Source organism: Terrapene carolina, unplaced genomic scaffold (genome assembly GCF_002925995.2).
Source record: "Terrapene carolina triunguis isolate 2854851 unplaced genomic scaffold, T_m_triunguis-2.0 Scaffold58, whole genome shotgun sequence".
Lineage (NCBI taxonomy): Eukaryota > Metazoa > Chordata > Testudines > Emydidae > Terrapene > Terrapene triunguis.
The window spans coordinates 72,120,614-72,138,271 of NW_020664409.1; the positions used below are offsets into that span (position 1 = coordinate 72,120,614).

Sequence of the window (17,658 nt, forward strand, 5' to 3'; positions counted from 1 at the left end):
TTGGTTTCTCTTTGCCTCCAATATCCTCATGTCAAATCTAAGTCTAACTTGGACACTTCCAAAAATAGTTACTAAACAAAGGGAACTCAGTGGTTTATCCCTTAGTTATAAGACTGTTATATAAGAGAAATTAGGGTTAATTTGCCAACAGAGTTTCTAACAGATCTCGGGGAGTCAAGACTCTTCCAGTTTTGGGGAGTATGCATGAAAAAGATTTGTTAGCTGGTACAACCCCTTACATTAGTTTGATGGGGAAAAGATAGTATAACTGGAACACAATTTTTTACCACATCCTCCTAATGAGAGAAGCAAGTTGCTATTGCAATTAGCAGGAACAGTATAATTAAAATAGAATTTCATCTTTATATCAATAATAGAGCAGTATACTAATTAAAATCAGCATCAACTGAACTTTCTACATATACCAGTTCACACAGCCCAAAAGGCAAGGAACTCTGTTTCAGAGGCATATGTTAATAATGTTCGAGCTTCTGTCATCCAGGTGCCATTTCTGACAGAGCACATGTGCACTGAGCAGTTGGCAAGGAATGAAAAAAAGATTACTGTAGATACATATGCATATAGAATCTAGGATATAAAATAGGCCCTACAGGAAGTGGGAGACTGTTTCTAAAAAGAGAAATTACCTATGACTTCCTCCATTTGTGAAGAGTGAGAGAGTGCAAGACTGAGGGTGGTGCAGATGTCCTGGAAATACAAATCAGTAAAGCAACGTTTATTTGGAAATACAAATCAGTAAAGCAACGTTTATCTCCAATTTATCAACATCCTTCTTGAATTGTGTGCATCTAAACTGGACACAGTATTCCAGTAGGGGTCGCACCAGTGCCAAATACAGAGGTAAAATAACCTCTCTGGTCCTAGTTGAGATTCCTGTCTATGCATCCCGGGACCTCGTTAGCTCTTTATTTGTTTTTTCTTTTGTATTTTAAAAAAAGGAAACCTAATTTCACTATTGGGAAGTTTGGATTCATGGATTTAAGTTAGGACAGACTACCCAGAAGTCAGTATCTACCCTTTTCAATACCAACACCAATATGCAAAAAACTGTCTTTTGGCATCAGAGTTCTCAGCCTGAGAAACAAATAATGTAAACAATTCATTTAATTCATAATAGTACAGCTTTTGTTTTAACTTAAGCAGCTTGCGTTGCATGAGTCTTCTTTGCCTGTTCTGCAGATATGAATTTTAAGAGCGATTGAGATATTGCATAGTATTATTATGCATTAGAACTGTGTGTTCCCAAGCAGTGTTGTTCAAGGTAGTTGCTTTTCCTGAAGAGAATCTGATGATAGGATAGATACATTGCATCTGCTAGTTTTCATTTGGATCCAGATCAAGGTCAACTTCATTTGATAGATTAAGATAAAAGAAAGCGTAGAAAGCCAACAGAAATACCAGTATAGCTGCAAGGACAAGGGCAACTTCCTGTACAAACGAGAGAAAATTTTTCAAAACGATAAAATGTTACATACGGTATCATCATTTCAGATAAATCAGGAACAAATGTTACCTTCCATCTGTATCAAGCCTGCAGAAGTTAAGTTTTCATCAGACTATATAGTTCACACAACCAAGTGGCTTTTTAATTAACACTTCTTTCTGTCACCATTTCAGCATGTTATGGAAAAATTGTACTTGATGAGATGATCCATTTTTGGTGGGCCAGACATATCCTTTTTGGCAATCAACACAGACAACGTTCATAAAAGAATTTGTAGGTTTCAATGCAAATTTGAGCAATGAATTTGGATTGTGTTTGGCTATTTTTGCATTTTCTAGAAATATGATCACTTTTTTCATAGAGATGTAGATTCCTAGGCCAGAAGGCACCATTGTGGTTATCTAATCAAACATCCTGTATAACACACACCACTAGGGTGACCAGATGAGGGGAAGAAAATATTGGGACACATGGGCCGGCAGAAAAAAAAAAAAAAAAAAAGGCCGAGTCCTGACGGATGAGCAAAAAACCCACAGTGCCGGCGGATATCGGGACAGACACCAAAATATCGGGACGTCTGGTCACCCTACACACCACAGAACTTCCTCAAAATAATTCGCAGAACATATCTTTTAGAAAAACATCCAATTTTAAAAATTGTCAGTGACCCATGACCCTGGGTAAGTTGTCCCAAAGGTTAGTTACCCTCAATGTTAAAAAAAAGTTACACTTAATATTGCCAGTCTGAATTTCTCTAGCTTCAGTTTCCAGCCATTAGATTGTGTTATACCTTTCTCTGATAGACTGAAGAGCCCATTATTAAATATTTATTCCCCATGTAGATATCAACAGACCGTAATCAAGTCATCCCTTAACCTTCTCCTCCGTAAGCTAAACAGATTGAGCTCCTTAAGTCTATCACTAGAAGTATGTTTTCTAATCCTTTAATCGTTCTCGTGGCTCTTCTCTGAATCTTCTCCAATTTATCAACATCCTTCTTGAATTGTGTGCATCTAAACTGGACACAGTATTCCAGTAGGGGTCGCACCAGTGCCAAATACAGAGGTAAAATAACCTCTCTGGTCCTAGTTGAGATTCCTGTCTATGCATCCCGGGACCTCGTTAGCTCTTTTGTCCACAGCATCACACCACAGTTAATATCAATGAAAAATGCTACGCCTACCTCCCAACCTAGCAGAAAACAATCTGCCATGGTACCAATCTGCAAAATCCCTCAGTGCAGGACAAAACCGTTCCATGATCTTCACTTCAATAATGCACCAGAGTTTGTATTTGCATTTAACTCCCTCTCTCCAAAGAAAAATCCTTCTGTAGCTGCCTTAATTATAATAAATGAATCCTCTACAATGAACTTGATTTATAGTAGGCTTCAGAATTCGAGAAATGCTTTTGTAGTAAATGCCACAGGGCTGTCTGTTATCATATCCTCTTTTTCTTAGGGCTACTTAACTTAGGCTCCCAAATGTATTAAACTGCAGTATGACTATCCTCCTTATAACAATACTTCTATACAACACAAAATGCTTGACTTCCAAAGACAATGTTCTATGAAAAAACAATATTTTCAGTTCACTGGAGAGGGCAACATACTCTTCTATGTTATGCAGTGTTTACTACCATTTTCATAGGCAGTGAAATATGGAGTATGACTTTGAATACTGCACTGTTATACGGCCACAATAAATGGAAATTGTCACTTCCACTGGTGACCAGGGTGATTACATGTTACCTCATTGCCTATTGTCGTGATTTATTTTTAAATCATGTACAGGGGGCCCTCAATAAAAACAGCTGAACTCTGTTAAAACAAATACTCACCACTCCCACCAAAAATAAATCAAAAATGTGGTCCAATGGTCCATCTATAAATCATTTGCATCAAACCACCCATCCAGATACATAAACAGATAGGAGGAGAAAAGAGGAGCTAAGTAGGTGTGTAGTAACTAATATGAAAAGGAAAGACTGACAGCAGGGTTTGAAAACAGCCAGAGAGGGGGTCAGATAGACATTGTCAGCAAGAAAGATCCATAGATAGGGCCACAGTGGGAAGGAAACTATAGTAGGAGCTATCAGACCTGGGTACTGACCTCAGCCTTCTGATTAGGGCATGGTCTACTAGAAAATTAGGTTAGTATAACTATGTCACTCAGAAAAAACACACTCTCTGAGCAGTGTAGTTCATCTGACTTAAGTCCCCGAGTAGACTCATAGACTTTAAGGTCAGAAGGGACCATTATGGTCATCTAGTCTGACCTCCCGCATGATGCAGGCCACAAAAGCTGACCCACCCATTTTCCCTTAACTCAGCTGTTGAAGTCTCCAGATCGTGATTTAAAGACTTCAAGTCGCAGAGAATCCTCCAGTAGACACTACTTCTTCTGTCGACATAGCTAATACCTCTCAGGAAGATGGATTACCTCCCACGAGTGTAGTGTCTACACTGCACTGCTGTAGCATTTTAAGTGTAGAATAGCCATACCTCATTGTGTCCCCAAACCTGAAGGAGTTAAAATTTTTACTAGCTCCACGTTTTAAAATCAGGCCCATGATCTGGCATTCTTCTCCATTTGCATTTGCACTTCATTTGCATTTACATGAATGCATTTTATATTTGATCAGAATGTTGGATCAATAATTCAAACAAATGTCACCTAATAAACTTTGAAATATTACTGCTTATTTGGCTTATGCTCTGTATGAATCTTTGTTCTATGAGAACCCTTTGGTTTATGTTCTACAGGGATGGCGATTTAATTTTTAAGTTATTTGCAGTATTGTTGTAGCGGTATTGGTCTCAGGATATTAAAGGGACAAGGTGGGTGAGGTAATATCTTTTATAGGACCAACTTCTGTTGGTGAAAGAGACAAGCTTTTGAACTTACACAGAGCTCTTCTTCACCAACAGAAGTTGGTCCAATAAAAGACATTACCTCACTTACCTTGTTGCTCTAATTTATAAGTGATTTTTATTCTTCTAAACAAATGTTTAAATTGTTTGTATAAATTTGCTTAGGGCATTTGTTATAGGCTGTAACTAGAACTTCCTATTAGAATTATACAATAATTTGAACCTTATCTCATTTTATATGATTTGATTAAAAAAAGAATTACATCTAATTTTCTAACATATTAAATGAACGTGATTTTTGCTTTGTTGCAGTTGCAACACTTTCAGTCTCTCAAAAGGGCATGGCAGCATCAGACAGGTTTCATTTATTTTCTTGTATCCACAGCTGTGCTCCCAGACCCATCTGGCCACACAGCTACTAATTTTAAGAGGATGTAATGAACAAGTGACACACAACTGCAAATTCCATCTGCTCAGAAGAGTGGACAACAATACCATACAATGCAGCCACCATTTACACTGACACAGAGAGCAGTATTAATTTTTTCCCTCTCATTTGGATGTTAGGCTTTCCACTTTATCACAAGCGAACCTTTCTTCTTCTCCACCTCCTCTCTCCACAATCGCCCTTAGAAAATTGTGTGCTGTACGTAAAAAACTTGTTGGCAATGTTTTATAATGAAGAAGCATTTCCTAGTGATTATAAGAAGAAACTGGGAGTTAGAAGATCTCAATTCTATTCCCAAATTATCTAATGATTTGTATGACTTTAGGAATTTATGTTTCTCTACACCTTAGTTTTGCCATCTATAAATTGGGGATAATACTGCTACTTTCCTCAATCACAGGAGTATTAGGAAGGAGGTGGGAGACCTAATGTTTGTTAAGCATTAAGAGATCTTAGTACTGAACAGACTTAAAGAAGTGAAACTAATGTATTAAAATTCTAGGCTTAAGAATTATACAAGAACCTCAACTTTGAGTTATTGAGAAACGCAGTGGAACAAAAAAAAACTCATGCTGTGGTTGCAAATATTTGAGTAACAAATTTTGTCAGGTAACAAACTGATCTAACAGAATGAATGATACAGTGTTCACAATTAGGCATGCAGTCTAGTATGTCTACGGTTGCAGGGATTCGATTTTTAAAAATAATTTTAACAGATAAAATTGATGGTTTTTTAGCATTTTTCCAATTTTTATTTATTTAAATTTTCACAGTTGTGCAAAAATTATGGGTTTAAACATTTTTTCCTATTTTTATCAATTTAAATTTTCTCAGTTGTGGCAATTAATGGGGGTGTCAGATAACTGCGGATCAGCCAATAATTATTTAATGAGATTCAAAAAGTTAAAGCTTTATAACCATTAAAACACAAAATTATCAACATCACACATCAAAATATACAAAGTAAATATCCTTAAATCAATCTCTAAGTTCTCAAGCAGCATTTTTCTTTCTTTGCCTATGTGTAAATTATGATTATCATCAAAGGTAATATTTTTGTTGGTTTGTGTGCACATGGTGAAATTGACATTTACCAATAAAAATTGAATCCTTCCAAGCCTAAATATGTTTTAGAACCGTGTCTAATTTTATAAACTTTCAAATAGAAACCCTGCAATGAAAATCATACCAAAAACACTACAAAACTGCTATATTTTCTTTGCAACACAAGTAAATGTTGTCATTTTAATTTTTATATATATCATATCAGCCTTTACAATTTGTGAGCCATATATAAAGGCAACGGCTTAAAACAAATCTAGCTCCCTACTACTGGTAACTTTTGGATCGCTCTTCTGTAAAAGTTATTTTACTCAGAGGATTTCACTCTGAATAATTAATTCTTATGGAAAAAGAGCTACAGATATTAACTGAAAATGATCAGCAGTTTTTTCTCACCATAGTACAGAATTTAAGAGACTAATATCCCTGCTATAGAATTCTGAAGTATGGTTAAACAAGTCTTTAGAAGGAATATCATCTTCTATAAATCTCTATAGAGTTTTGAGAATTGTTTCTGTAGAAACCTACTGATTTCATCTCTATTAAGTTCTGTAGGACTTTTCCATAAAGGAAACATACTTAGTTATTGTATATAATAAATCTGACTCTCCTCTCATTTATGCCAATTTTACATCATTGTAACTCACTACAACTGACTACAATGATTTACACCAGCCTAAGTCTCTGATCCTGCAAACTACTCTACATGGATAGACCCCTACGCCAGCACAAAGCTCCACTGAAGTCAGTAGGGCTCTGAGAATGCTCTGAGGCCTACGCATACTGAGCAGTTTGCAGAGTTGGGGCCTAACCGAGGAAGAAAAATACCAATTTTGGACACGAGACAAACTCCCATACTGTACATAGAGAACTACAGTATTCACAGGAAAAAAGCATTCAGATGTATTTATTTTAAATCCTCCCAGTCCATAAGTATAAATCTCTGAACTGATATCACTTTGAAACTCAATGTGACTGAACATAACAGGTGTGTGTCCCTCCAATTCTAAGCTACTTCTAGTTAGTTTAAACTCAAGCATGTTTGAAAAGGGGAGAAAATAAGGAAGTGACAGTGACACTGGGTATTTCTTTTTTGGGGACAAAACATGAAAACCTGTTGGTGACAAGATATCCCTAACATATCTTGGCAAACTGGATTAACTCAGAAGATTATGAACAGCATGAAATCAGAGGACACTCTTTGGTAAACTGCATCAAGATTGTCGTCATCTATTTGTATCCAACTAGCTCCAGATGAGACAGATTCTTGGTAGGGAGCTAGCTGTATAGGTAAATAATGAGGTAGCTATGTGGAAGAATGGATGGATAGTACATTTCCCATATTCAGAAATTACTTTTTCCTTGGTTCCATCAATGTCCCCTTTATTTAATCAGCCATATTCTCTACTGACTTGTCCCTTGTGCCGTCATGTACATCTGAGCAAAGTGGGTATAAAATGCTACCATTCTAATTTGGTAGCATTTTTTACTTCCTTTGCACAGATGTAAATGGCTGCACAAGGGATTAGATAGTGGAGAATCAGGCCCCTATTCCTATCCTCTCCAGTGTGTTTGTTATATTTATTAGTGACTATACTGAGGCACAGGCAGCGCAAAACATTACCCATATTTATTTTTTCGTTTCTATTTTGGGCATCAAAGGCTAGGGTTGACTATAGAAAACTTGCACATACTACAGAGGGTCATTTAAAGGAAATCTCAGGCATGTTATTATTTTTTTCCATGACCTTGCAGTCCCCTTACTGGTGGCTTAGCACAGCCATGCGGCGATACTGGATTAGTGACACATGGAAGAACTCAGTTTAACAACACAACATCTTTTTATTACTGGAAGAAGGTACAGAGGCATTTCTCCTGCTGTTGGTACAGCTTCTCTCTCTCCTTGATGCAGGAAACACTCACTGTTCAACTCCTCTGGGTTACCTCAGGAGACAGAGGTTCTTCTCATCTGGGAGGAGCAACATCCTTTGCCCCACACACAGAACACTGACTCAGGAACGTACTATGAAAACACAATCTTCATGCCAAACTGCTGGCCCAATATATTAACAGCATTCCTTCACAAAGGAATCCCTTTTGTCATAAGGGGAGCTCAGGTGGTGGGTTCTACCAATTTCCTGGCAGCACAGTCAGCGTAGGTTTGGCACCATTGTTCCAAAGCTACTCCCTGTCCTGGCCAGTAGAGCCTGGCTGATACTTGCCTGTGAGATACTTGCCTAGGAGAGAAGGCCTTGAAAGCCAGAGGCTAAGCGACCAAGGGGAGCTAGCGAACAGGGGACCACAAACAGGGGACTTTGAGAGGGGGTTTGAGGGAGGGAGACATAATATAATCACTGTGGTTAGAAAGGGCCGCATCGTCAGTGCCAACACTGCTCCTGTCTCCTCCACCTGCGCCTGTATCCAGACTGACAACCTAACCATGGATACGTCTACCCAGATCCTGGTGTGGATTTGCAGAGACTGTGGCCTGCATTTCCCACTCACAGAAAGCCAGGCTGGGGGGGGGGGGACCATCCAGTGTGAAAGATGCCTGCTGGTGGACTCTCTCAGGAAGCAGGTGGGAGAGCTACAGGAGGAGGTGGCTAGGCTGAGGAGCATCCGTGCCCACGAGGAATTCCTTTAGAGTATTCATATGGAGACATCCAAGGCTGAGGAAGCTATCCAGCTACAGAGGACTGCTGTCACACCACCAGGGGAGGAGGATATGGTTCTGTCACAGGGAGGACACTGGCTGCTGGTTACTTCAGGCAGCAGGCAGTGCTCCACTCCTATTCTCAATCCACCCACCATGGTGATGGAGAACCGTTATGCTGTCCTGGCAACAAGAAATGAGGAATCACCCCCGAAGGTGGAGGAGAAGCCATGCACCCCCAAGGCTGGGAGGACTGCAGCCACCACTCCGAGGAGGAAACGTAGGGTAGTGGTGGTTGGTGACTCTCTTCTGAGGGGGACACAAGCACCCATCTGTCGCCCTGACACAGCATCCTGGGAGGTATGCTGCCTGCCAGGGGTGCATATCTAAGACGTTATGGAGGGACTGTCGAGGATCATCCGGCCCTCTGACTACTACCCCATGCTAGTCATCCATGTGGGCAGTAATGAAACTGCAAAGTATGACCATCTGCAGATCAGAAGGAGTTGGGAGCGCAGGTGGTGTTCTCTTCAATCCTTCTGGTCAAGGGTAGGGCCCACGCAGACACAGATGCATCCTGGAGGTGAATGCCTGGCTGCAAGAATGGTGTCGCCAGGAGGGCTTCGGCTTCCTTGACCACGGAATGCTGTTCCAGGAAGAAGAACTGTTAAACAGAGAGGGGATCCACTTATAGAGAAAGGGGAAGAGCATATTTGGATACAGACTGGCTAACATAGTGAGGAGGGCTTTAAACTAGGTTTGAAGGGGGCAGGTGATCAAAGCCCACAGGTAAGTCAAAAACATGGAGACCAGGGGAGAAAGGTCGGAATTTGGAGGGAGCATGGGCTCTGCTATAGTAGGGATAAGGGAGAGACAAGACAGAACGGGGGGGGGGGAATCAAATCAGTATCTTAGATGTCTGTATATCAATCCGAGAAGTATGGGGAATAAGCAGGAAGAACTTGAAATCCAGGAGACGAGGAGAGCTGGCTGTATTTTAAAGAAGCCTTATTGAGGTTGCAGGAACAAACCATCCTGATGTGCAGAAAGAATAGCAAATATGGCAGGCGACTAGCTTGGCTTAACAGAGAAATCTTCAGTGAGCTTAAACACAAAAAGGAAGCTTACAAGAAGTGGAAATTTGGACAGATGACTAGGGAGGAGTATAAAAATATTGCTCGAGCATGCAGGGGTGTAATCAGGAAGGCCAAAGCACAATTGTAGTTGCAGCTAGCAAGGGATGTGAAGAGCAACAAGAAGGGTTTCTACAGGTATGTTAGCAACAAGAAGAAGGTCAGGGAAAGTGTTGGACCCTTACTGAATGTGGGAGGCAACCTAGTGACAGATGATGTGGAAAAAGCTGAAGTACTCAATGCTGAAATACTCAGTGCTGAAGTACTCAATGCTTCCCAGACAAGGTCAGCTCCCAGACTGCTGCACTGGGCAGCACAGTATGGGGAGGAGATGAGCAGCCCTCAGTGGTGAAAGAACAAGGTTAAGGACTATTTAGAAAAGCTGGACATGCACAAGTCCATGGGGCCGGATCTAATGCATCCAAGGGTGCTGAGGGAGTTGGCTGATGTGATTGCAGAGCCATTGGCCATTATCTTTGAAAACTCATGGCGATCGGGGGAGGTCCCGGATGACTGGAAAAAGGCTAATGTAGTGCTCATCTTTAAAAAAGGGAAGGAGGAGGATCCGGGGAACTACAGGCCAGTCAGCCTCACCTCAGTCCCTGGAAAAATCATGGAGCAGGTCCTCAAGGAATCCATTTTGAAGCACTTGGAGGAGAGGAAGGTGATCAGGAACAGTCAACATGGATTCACCAAGGGCAAGTCATGCTTGACGAACCTGATTGCCTTCTATAATGAGATAACTGGTTCTGTGGATATGGGGAAAGCGGTGGACGGGATACACTTTGACTTTAGCAAAACTTTTGATACGGTCTCCCACAGTATTCTTGCCAGCAAGTTAAAAAAGTATGGATTGGATGAATAGGCTATAAGGTGGATAGAAAGCTGGCTAGATCATCGGGATCAACAGGTAGTGATCAACGGCTTGATATCTAGTTGGCAGCCGATATCAAGCGGAGTGCTACAGGGGGCAGTCCTGGGGCCGGTTTTGTTCAACATCTTCATTAATGATCTGGATAATAGGATGGATTGCACCCTCACCAAGTTCGCAGATGACACTAAACTGGAGGGAGACGTAGATCCCCTGGAGGGTAGAAATACAGTGACCTAGACAAATTGGAGGATTGGGCCAAAAGAAATCTGATGAGGTTCAACAAGGACAAGTGCAGATTCCTGCACTTAGGACGGAAGAATCCCATGCACTTCTTCAGGCTGGGGACTGACTGGCTAAGAGGCAGTATGGCAGAAAAGGACCTAGGGATTGCAGTGAACGAGAAGCTGGATATGAGTCAACAGTGTGCCCTTGTTGCCAAGAAGGCTAACGGCATATTGGGCTGCATTAGTAGGAGCACTGCCAGCAGATAGAGGGAAGTGATTATTCCCCTCTATTTGGCACTGGTGAAGCCACATCTGGAGTATTGCGTCCAGTTTTGGGCCCCCCCACTACAGAAATGATGTGGACAAATTGGAGAGAGTCCAGTGGAGGGCAACGAAAATGATTAGGGGGCTGGGGCACATGACTTATGAGGAGAGGCTGAGGGAACTGGGCTTATTTAGTCTGTAGAAGAGAAGAGTGAGGGGGGATTTGATAGTAGCCTTCAACTACCTGAAGGCAGGAGGGTCCAAAGAGGATGGAGGTAGGCTGTTCTCAGTGGTGGCAGATGACAGAACAAGGAGCAATGGTCTCAAGTTGCAGTGGGGGAGGTCTAGGTTGGATATTAGGAAAAACTATTTCACTAGGAGGGTGGTGAAGCACTGGAATGGGTTACCTAGGGAGGTGGTGGAATCTCCATCCTCAGAGGTTTTTAAGGCCCGGCTGGACAAAGCCCTGGCTGGGATGATTTAGTTGGGGTTGGCCCTGCTTTGAGCAGGGGGTTGAACTAGATGACCTCCTGAGGTCTCTTCCTACCCTAATCTTTTACGATTCTATGAAATGCTAGTAAATAAACACAACTATGACATAGTTGGCATCACAGATCTGACTTGGTGGGATAATACTCATGACTAGAATATTGGTACAGAAGGGTACAACTTGCTCAGGAAGGACAGGAAGGGGAAAAAGGGAGGAGGTGTTGCCTTATATATTAGAAATTATACACTTGAACTGAGGTTGAGATGGAAATAGGAGACAGACTTGTTGAAATCTCTGGCTAAGGTATAAAAGGGATAAAAAACATGGGTGATATCATGAGAGGGCTCTACTACAGATGACCCAACCAGGAAGAAGAGGTTGATGCAGCTTTTTTTTAAACTAACAAAATCATCCAAAGCACAGGACTTGGTGGTGATGGGGGACTTCAACTACCCAGACATCTGTTGGGAAAATAACACAGCAAAGCACACGTTATCCAACAAGTTCTTGGAACGCATTGGAGACAATTTTTTTATTTCAGTTGAAGAAAGCTACTCGGAGAGAGGCTGTTCTAGATTTGATTTTGACAAATAGGGAGGAACTGGTTGAGAATTTGAAAGTGGAAGGCTGCTTGGGTGAAAGTGATCATGAAATGATAGAGTTCATGATTCTAAGGAATGATAAGAGGGAGAACAGCAAAATAAAGACAATGGATTTCAAGAAGGCAGACTTTAGCAAACTCAGGGAGTTTTTGGGTAAGATCCCATGGGAAGCAAGTCTAAGGGGAAAAACTATTGAAGACAGTTGGCAGATTTTCAAAGAGACATTATTAATGGCACAAGAGCAAACTATCCCACTGCGTAGGAAAGACAGAAAGTATGGCAAGAGAACACCCTGATTTAACCAGGAGATTTTCAATGATCTAAAAAATTAAAAAAAGAGTCCTACAAAAAGTGGAAACTAGGTCAAATTACAAAGGATTAATACAAACAAATAACACAAGTATGTAAGGACAAAATCAGAAAGGCCAAGGCACAAAACGGGATCAAACTAGCTAGACATAATGGGTAATAAGAAAACATTCTATAAATTCTTCCTCTAGAAGCAAGAGGAAGACCAAGGAGAGGGTAGGCCTGTTACTCAATGAGGGGAGGGAAACAATAACAGAAAATGTGGAAATGGCAGAGGTGGTTAATGGCTTCTTTGTTTTGGTTTTCACCAAGAAGGTTGGTGGTGATTGGATGCCTAACATACTGAATGCCAGTGAATATGAGATAGGATCAGAGGCTAAAATAGGGAAAGAACATGTTAAAAATTACTTAGAGAAGTTAGATATCTTCAAGTCACCAGAGCCTTATGAAATGCATCCTATAATAGTCAAGGAGCTGACTGAGGAGATATCTGAGCCATTAGTGTCATAAAAGATGGGAGAGATTCCAGAAGACTGGAGAAGGGCAACTACAGGGCCCATCTATAAAAAGGGAAATAAGGACAACCTGGGGAATTACAGATCAGTCAGCTTAACTTCTGTACCCAGAAAGATAATGGAGCAAATAATTAAGCAATCGATTTGCAAACATCTAGAAGATAATAAGGTGATAAGTAACAGTCAGCATGGATTTGTCAAGAACAAATTGTGTCAAACCAACCCGATAGCTTTCTTTGACAGGGTAACAAGCCTTGTGGATGGGGGGAAGCGGTTGACATGGTATATCTTGACTTTAGTAAAGCTTTTGATACTCTCTCACATGACCTTCTCATAAACAAACTAGGGAAGTGCAACTTAGATGAAGCTACTATAAAGTGGGTGCATAACTGGTTGGAAAACCGTTCCCAGAGAGTAGCTATCAGTGGTTCACAGTCATGCTGGAAGGGCATAACGAGTATGGTCCCACAGGGATCAGTTCTGGGTCTGATTCTGCTCAATATCTTCATCAATGATTTAGATAATGGCATAGAGAGTATACTTATAAAGTTTGCAGATGATACCAAGAGGGGAGGGATTGCAAGTGCTTTGGAGGATAGGATTATAATTCAAAGTCATCTGGACAAACTGGAGAAATGGTCTGAAGTAAATAGGATGAAATTCAATAAGGATAAATGCAAAGTACTCCACTTAGGAAGGAAGAACTAGTTGCACACATACAAAATGGGAAATGACTGCCTAGGAAAGAGTACTGTGGAAAGGACATCTGGTGGTCATAGTGGACCACAAGCTAAATATGAGTCAACAGTGTAACACTGTTGCAAAAAAAGTGAACATAATTCTGGGATGTATTAGCAGGAGTGTTGCAAGCAAGACATAAGAAGTATTTCTTCCACTCTACTCCATGCTGATTAGTCCTCAACTGGAGTATTGTGTCCAGTTCTGGGCACCACATTTCAGGAAAGATGTGGACAAATTGGAGAAAGTCCAGAGAAGAGCAACAAAAATGATTAAAGGTCTAGAAAACATCACCTACGAGGGAAGGTTGAAAAAATTGGGTTTGTTTAATCTGGAGAAGAGAAGACTGAGAGGGGACATGATAACAGTTTTCAAATACATAAAAGGTTGTTACAAGGAGGAGGGGGAAAAATTGTTCTTCTTAACCTCTGAGGATAGGACAAGAAGCAATGGGCTTAAATTGCAGCAAGGGAGGTTTAGGTTGGACATTAGGAAAAAATTCCTAACTGTGAGGGTGGTTAAGCACTGGAAAAATTGCCTAGGGAGGTTGTGGAATCTCCATCACTGGAGATTTTTAAGAGCAGTTTAGACAAACACCTGCCAGGGATGGTCTAGATAATACTTAATCCTGCCATGAGTGCAGGAGACTGGACTAGATGACCTCTCAAGGTCCCTTCCAGTCCTATAATTCTATAATTGTCTTCATCTGGTACTGGCTGCTGTCGGAAGACATGATACTTGGCTAGCTAGACCATTGTTCTCACCCAGTATGGCCACTCTTATGTTCACCAGTTTCAGGCGGGTTTGTACTCAGCAAGGCTCAGCTGTGGTTCTGCTGCTGCAGCTACTCTGCTATTTATACTTGTGCTAATTCAATGAGAGCTAGTGCAAGTATGTGCACATGAGCAGGGGAATCACACCCCTAGCTCATAATATAGATGTAGTCTCAGAGTTATGTCCTCAGACAGGGGTCCTTCCCATCTGGGAGGTGCCATATCCTTTAGGGGCTGCCTGAGGATGTGCCACACACCCAAACTGAGCCAGAACAATGACTATATTACAATATTTGATAATATTTTTTGAAAGGACAAAATACTGCACACTCAAAACAAGTACGGTCACCCTGGTTCAACTAAATTTTGATACTTATAAGTCCTTAGTTGCCACTCTGACATTATCAACATGGATAAAATTGCTCATTGAGGAAATTAAAAAGTACTAAATGGGAATGACTGAAAGAAACTTTGTTACTTTAAATCCTGCATTAAAATGAAAAACAATCAGAGTTTGACAAGACAAGCTAATTAGTAAGCTAGCTCTGAAATGTACAGCACCTTCAGGGCAGTTGATTCAAAAAGGTTTCATGTAATTTTCAGGGGGGGTTTTCTATATTTTTTTCAAACAAACTTTGTAAACTCTTTGGGTGAAATGCAGCCCTGCTGGAACTCCACTCACTTCCCTGGTTATGAGGAGACGATTGTTTCACTGTTAATTTGTCCTCTTCTCTCCCTTCTCCTCACATTCTACCTTCTTTCTTTGTTTATATCCACTTATTGTCTCACCTTACATGTTTAGACTGCAAGCTCTTTGGGGCGGGTACTATCTATTATATGTCTGTACAGAGTATAGTGTAATGAGGTCCTGTTGCTTGATAGGGGCCTCTAGGCACTACTGCAGTACATCTTAATACATTAATTAAATAATAATTACAACAACTGCAGTTATGCCTGGGATGGATTTGCCCTTATAATACTTCTGTTATCTACAAGTTAGCAATTTGCAAGTGTCAATAGATTTTTAGAAGGGAGGATTACTGCACCACATGTTGAAGTCACTATGAGTAAATAAAATCCTTGGAAAATACACCTAAGTATGTTTTTTTCACAGATTTGGCAACAAGACTGGATACTGCCAGGATTATTTATTATGTTGTCTCCAGACTATTTGCTACCATTGCAATTACCTCAGAATTTTGTATGTCAGCTACTTTTCAAACACATATTACGGGCTTGATCTGACCCTTACTGAAGTTAATCGCAAGTCCCACTGATTTTAATGGTACACTATCCAGGTCTGTATTCTTTAAAGAAAATAAAGCCATACCCTTAGCACATATGAACCCTGTTGCTTATTACAGTTCACCAACAAAAACTTTGTTAATGCAGAGTTAAATTTGTGTTGTGGTGTCTTGTGGCCTGTCAGCACCTCAAACTCAGCTACTCAATCCACTGAGGTAATGAAAACTTAAGCCTCTGAAAACCAAGAAATACACAGTTAAAGTACATGTCATCCCTGCAAGGTAACCTTAACTCTGACCATGGGAGCTGGCAACAGTTAGTGGGAATAGTTGAGTAAGGAAGGTGCCATAATAAGTAGACAGAGTTCAACTACTTCGTATCTCCAAAGTTATCCAGAAAAGAAGATGGACATCTGGGACATGTTCAGAATGAAGCCAGAGCATTTGACATGGCAACTATGCTATCAGACAGATGAAGAACACAGAGAAGGTGCTGAGAGGGAAAACGTCTGTGCTTTAAAAATGCAGAGAACATACAAAGCAGCTCAGGATAGACAGGGACTCAGATTTATCTACATGCACTCCAATTTCATTCACTGTGCTAGATGTAGCTGTATTGAAAGGTTCAGATATTAGGTGGAACAGGTTAGAAGAGCTGTCACTGTGACATGATGACAGTAATTTGGTGAAGGGGCTGTGATATTTAGCAAGTCTGGGTGGTTTGTATGGAATTGGCTCCATGTTTGTGTAGACATCGTTTCTTTGCTATGTCTGACCTAAGCCCGAGTTTTGCTTTAGCAAAGAGAAGATATTATACCTTGCCCTACAGTGTTTATTGTGCTGTTCCCTAACTGTTCTGCAGCATTTGCAAGGGATTCTAGAATGTGTGTTATGGGCATACTGGGGCATCACTCCACGAAGGCAGAGCTAAGGTTGCATTGCAGGGATGGCATATTGCAAGGATTGCAGGTACCTTAACTGTTTTCAAAGGCTTAAGTTTGCTTTCCTTAACTCTTCACTTCCTGCTTTTCAGAGGTTTGAGTGTAGCTGAATCTGATGTTCTGGAAGGGCACGAGGCACTACTGGGCAACCTTAACTCTGCATTAACAAAGTGTTTTCTCATTGTATTTCCTAATTTTTTGAACAGAAAAAGAGATGTTATTTGTAGGAGATAGTGTTACATTAAGAAGGTATAGTTATCAACATGGTATGCAGGTGGAACTGAGGACAGATTAAAGATACCATATGGCATGTATGTGGGGTCTTTCGCCTTCCTCTGTGTTTCATTACAGTCAAAAGGTGATAATGCTCGTGCTATGACATTTTTTTGAGTGTGGAGGTGCTGACAGGATAGGGAGAGAAAACAGACGTTTTCACAATATTTATAATTATTATTCCATGTAGTTTATAGTAACTTTAAGCACATGAGAGGAGACTGGTGTGTGTCGCTTCTCACCCTCTCCTTATCCCACCATCCCCCATAGCATACACCCATTCCAGAGCATATAACTGCCCCGGCGGCATTTGCAAATCCCCCTCCCCTGCCCATCTCTGTATCTGCAGCTACAGCTGACTGTTAGCAAGCTCAGAGGAGGACATTCAGGGCGTCTTCACTACCGTTCTACAGCAGTGACGATGTGCTATGTAGACGAGAGAGCACTCTTCTGTCGACGTAATTACTCCACCAAAACGAGAGGCAGAAACTATGTCGTCAGGAGAGCATCTCCAGCTAACATAGTGCGGTGTAGACACCGCTTTAAGTTAAGGTAATTTACGTCGCTTAGAGGGGTGGTTTTTTCACCCCCCCGAGTGACATAAGTTACATCAACTTAAGCGGTAGTGTAGGCAAGTCCTCAAAGAGGTGTGAAATGGTCCATTCATCTCAATGAGATGTCCCCAATGAATGAGAACACACCATGAAGATGAATGCAGCCTGAAAAGGGCTCAGAGAGGTAAGAGCTGCTCTGTTCATCTCAGTGGGTGTTCTCACTC

The 17,658-nt window shown here is 41.0% G+C and overlaps 1 protein-coding gene across 6 annotated transcripts in view; it reads right to left on the bottom strand.

The window, feature by feature from the left end:
- Positions 1 to 936: 936 nt before the first annotated feature.
- TRIQK (triple QxxK/R motif containing) overlaps positions 937 to 17,658 on the bottom strand; it is a 70,604-nt gene continuing 53,882 nt past the window's right edge. For all 6 annotated transcript variants that reach the window (XM_024201832.3, XM_029914010.1, XM_029914007.1 and 3 more), the window contains one exon: positions 937 to 1,449. In XM_024201832.3, coding sequence (XP_024057600.1) covers positions 1,336 to 1,449 — 114 coding nt within the window. In that variant the 3' untranslated portion in view covers positions 937 to 1,335. The remainder of the gene's footprint in view (positions 1,450 to 17,658) is intronic.